Source organism: Halyomorpha halys, unplaced genomic scaffold, assembly GCF_000696795.3.
Source record: "Halyomorpha halys isolate HHAL.00 unplaced genomic scaffold, Hhal_1.1 Scaffold641.1, whole genome shotgun sequence".
In the NCBI taxonomy this organism is placed as follows: domain Eukaryota; kingdom Metazoa; phylum Arthropoda; class Insecta; order Hemiptera; family Pentatomidae; genus Halyomorpha; species Halyomorpha halys.
In genome coordinates this window covers 1-4,357 of record NW_027110907.1, presented here as the reverse complement: position 1 = coordinate 4,357, position 4,357 = coordinate 1, and the positions used below count along the sequence as shown (strand labels likewise).

The 4,357-nt window shown below is 29.6% G+C and overlaps 1 protein-coding gene across 1 annotated transcript in view; it reads left to right on the top strand.

Annotated features, from left to right (window-relative positions):
• LOC106684982 (NGFI-A-binding protein homolog) overlaps window positions 1-2,771 on the top strand; it is a gene marked incomplete at its 3' end in the record, with an annotated part of 127,923 nt that extends 125,152 nt beyond the window's left edge. Inside the window, exon 5 of the mRNA XM_014427386.3 lies at window positions 2,589-2,771. Within this exon, the coding sequence (XP_014282872.1) occupies window positions 2,589-2,771 (183 nt within the window). The remainder of the gene's footprint in view (window positions 1-2,588) is intronic.
• Between the last annotated feature and the right edge of the window lie 1,586 nt (window positions 2,772-4,357).

The following is a 4,357-nucleotide window of genomic DNA, read 5'->3' as shown; positions in this document are numbered from 1 at the left end:
TTAATGATGTTTTAAAATCGAATCCTGAGAAACATTAAATTTTTCTTAAGATTTAACTTTTAAAGTTCATTTTATTCCACACATAATATATAATATTTAATGAATAATATATGCCTTTTTTTATATATACAAATTTTTTTTTCTGCGCTGTATAATGTAAAGGTCAATTTCATCATGAAAAAGAAAAACTTGTTTATCTGCTAACACTGATGTTTGCATATATTTATCTGTTAACACTCATGCTTGCATAGATTTATCTGTTAATACTCATGTTTGCATAGATTTATCTGTTAACACTCATGCTTGCATAGGTTTATCTGTTAACACTCATGCATACATAGGTTTTTCCACATTTGCAATCTTTTTCGCTAAAAGATTTTTTTTCTTTCATTCCAATGTTTTCGTTCCCCTTGGAATAAGAAAAAAACAAAATGTTGAAGGTGAATTATATAAATATTTTAATTCCTAATAACAGCCTTTTTATCTGTATGCCTTAAATTTATAATTTATCTAGTTTTTTTTTATTAATAAGTACCAATATTGAAGGTTACTGTGAATTAATTAATTTAAATAATATATTATACACTCGTAACGCATTATATCTAGGGACCTCAATTAGTACAAGAGGATAATATTTGCTACAATAAATTGATTTTGTCAAAATTGCATGTGCAAAATTCATATACGAAAATTACAACGAAGACACGTGTAATAAACTACTATATTTAATATTAAACAAGCATTAATTTGAGGGCTGGCAAACATCTTTACATCTAATACACCCTGAGATATTGTTTTTCATAATCCCGAAAGTCTGTCCTAACAACTAGAAACCAACATTTTGTGAACTTATTTTCATAAAATATCATAAAACCCACTACTCCTACGAAGAAAAACGTTACAAACTACTTAATAGTAAATTTACCTGGCTTTAATTTGAGTACTGATAGACATCTGGACATCTTCTAGTTCCTTAGACATATTTGTTCATAAGTCAAAATATTTCTCTGAACAGTCAGAAATCTTAATTTTGTCGAATATCTTTAAAACTACTACTTTTACGAAGATAAATGTAATAAACTACTTTACAGTATATTAAATTAGCTTTAATTTGAGTGGGTTTTGTTTTTTGTTTTATTTATTTATTTAATGTAATTTACAGTTGTACAAAATGATACAATAAGTAAATATGTTGTATGTTTCATATACAAATATATATACTTGAAAAACTTGGGAAGGAACCACTCATTGGTGGTACTTCAAACATTAATTTAAATTAGAAGGTCCCGTGGCCATCCTCTTTTCAGACGCCTCGGAGGATTATCAGAGATTGTTAAGGATAAAAGATTAAGAATTAATAGGTTAGGATGGTTAAGGAGTTTGAATTGAAAAGACGCATATCTGTTTTGGGCAAAATCTGCAACGAATGGGATGTTAAGGTCTTTTTGAATGAGTTTATTTGTAACGTAATAAGGAGCATCAAGGATTTTACGTAGGATTTTGGATTGGATGCGGGAGGAATTTGATGGTTTGGTGGAGTCCCAGAGCTCAATTCCATATGTCCAAATTGGTCTGATTATGGTAGTGTTTACTAATTTTTTGTTGTGAATGGGAAGTTTAGAGCGTTGTCAAGTAACTGTTGTAGCAATCGGAATCTACCAGCAGTTTCTTGTCGTTTTGGTCTTGTGTGTGGATTCCTAGTAAGTCTCTTGTCAAGATGGAGTCCTTAGTATCGAATCTGTTCAACAGGCGTTGTTTATTGACATTAGAATGGTTTTTGAAATATAGATTTCTCAAAATAAATTCATTTTTTATGAAATGTTGCTTTTTAAAAAGCTATATCTTGAGTACTATTGAACGTAAATAGCTATATTAGGGCTCATACTTTAGAAAATTTACTCTTCTTTAAATTATGTTCTATTTTGTTTTTTGTTTTTTTGATAATTTTAAAGATATCGAGCTCTGAAAGAAAAAAAAATTTTAAACATTTTTGAACAGCCGCCATTTTGAATCCTCTCTAACTATACTTGACAGACTTAATTTTGACTAGTAATTATAAATAGTTTTCATTATAGTAATAAAAAATTGGGGTGAAATAACTGCCTTTTTATCAATTGTCGTCATATATATCATTTAATATTAATTCTTTTAACAGCAAATTTTGCTATAATACTTTCAGAAAATCTTATCAACAGCATATTATTTAAACTATATCACAGCAGGTTAGGCGTTTTATCATTATATCTCAAGCTCTGTTTTTTCTTTATTGTGGCTACTTGAATTCACTCAGAAATTATTTTACTTATAATTTCTACTTATTGTTAGTTTGAATTGTTAGTATATGTATAATTATTATTTTTTATATATATAAATAACCTTAATTATATAAGTCTTCAAAATCTAAGCTATATTTATTTTTTACAACATTAAGAAATACTTTTTAAGTAAGAAAGTATACAACTAAATACATTTTCACGTATTTTTAAACAAAAATGTATGAATATTTAGTGAGCTCTACTGCTCATGATTTTATATGAATTATTTTATTTAATAATAATTTTATATTATTTTAATTATTTTCCCCTCAGGTGGAGGTGGCTCAGGGCAGCCCCGGTTCCCAATCCCCAGGATCCCCACAACAACCACCCCCGGTCCTGCTGGAGGTCCAGGTGAGCAGGCTGGCGGAGGCGGCTCAGGCTTTGGTCAACAGCTTGCCAAGGCTGGAACCCAAGTCCCACACCGCCAAGAGGAAGATGAGCAAGGACCTAGAGGTAACATTTTAAAATTAAATATATTATACGGGCACGAAATAAGGCGGTTGAACATTTTCATGATAATACCTCAATATAAGTGTCTCAAGTTTTGATAACGTATTTGGCCTTTACACCCTCGGAGAATGATAAACTTTTTACCATCTTTTACAAACGTTTTTACAATAGAATCATTTTACAATTACTTATAGGTTAGCTTACACACTTAATGGACTATTGTTGGATATGGATATGGACTATAGTTGGATATGGATATGGACTATAGTCTGTCGTTCTATTTCATTCCCATTATAAAAAAAAAAAATAATAATAAATAACTCAAATACTATCTAATTATAGTCTCAAAACTTTATTTCTTTTATTCATCCAACGTTTCGGCCAATTCAGCCATCTTCAGGGACATCTACTCAATACCACTTTGCAAACATATAATTTAAAACACTCTAAAACTTCATTCAGGCTATTCTGCTCAGGTCAAAACATTTATATCTAATTAGTTAATTATCCATTAAAAACACAGTCAAAAATTATTTCTCTGCAAACACTATTAATAGACATTTAACATTAAGGTGATAAATGTCTATTAATAGTGTTTGCAGAGAAATAATTTTTGACTGTGTTTTTAATGGATAATTAACTAATTAGATATAAATGTTTTGACCTGGGCAGAATAGCCTGAATGAAGTTTTAGAGTTTTTTAATTATATGTTTGCAATGTGGTAATGAGTAGATGTCCCTGAAGATGGCTGGATTGGCCGAAACGTTGGACGAATAAAAGAAATAAAGTTTTGAGACTATAATTAGATAGTATTTGAGTTATTTATTAAAGAATTACCAGTCTCAAGAAAATATTAAGATTATAAATAAAAAAAATATATTATTTATAAAATTGATAATATAGATTTAATCGAAACTAATTCCCAGTAAACCACCCAAATCCACTTGTTTCTAACCTGGCTTCTCCTTCATGACCTAATAATCCTCCTAGGCGTCTGAAAAGAAGATGGCCACGAGATCTTCTCCTCTAGAAATGTTATTGGAGTCTATCAGTGGGTAGATTCTCCACATGTTTTTATCATGTCACTATGTCACCTACAGCAAATTTACTTGTTGTATATATGTGTATACAGTGGTAAATATCAATAAATAAATTATTAAAAAAAACAAAAACAAATTCCCAGTAAGCTTCAGGCCATCACTGACGCCACCGCCTTCAGCGGACCCGGCAATCTATCTTACAATGCCATACTGGCGAAACAAGATCCTTTCAATCGCCGGCATATGTAAATATTTTTCCTTTTTGTATATATTGTAATTTGTTTGTTTTTATTTGTCTTAGGAGGTAGGGAAAAAAAATCTAAACTAAATTTTATCTAAGAGTAATATTTATATCAAAATAATTTTTATGGAGCAATTTTTATTTTATCACGGTGAACAGGCGAATGATTCTGTCTTTCTTAGGCAAAGGAAGTTTTGCAATTTCTTAGACCCACCTTCCCGCCTTATTTCGTGCCATTATAATAAATTTATACTCCTTTTAGATAATTAAAAATTTATATTTAATTTATATTCTTAGTTTTATATAT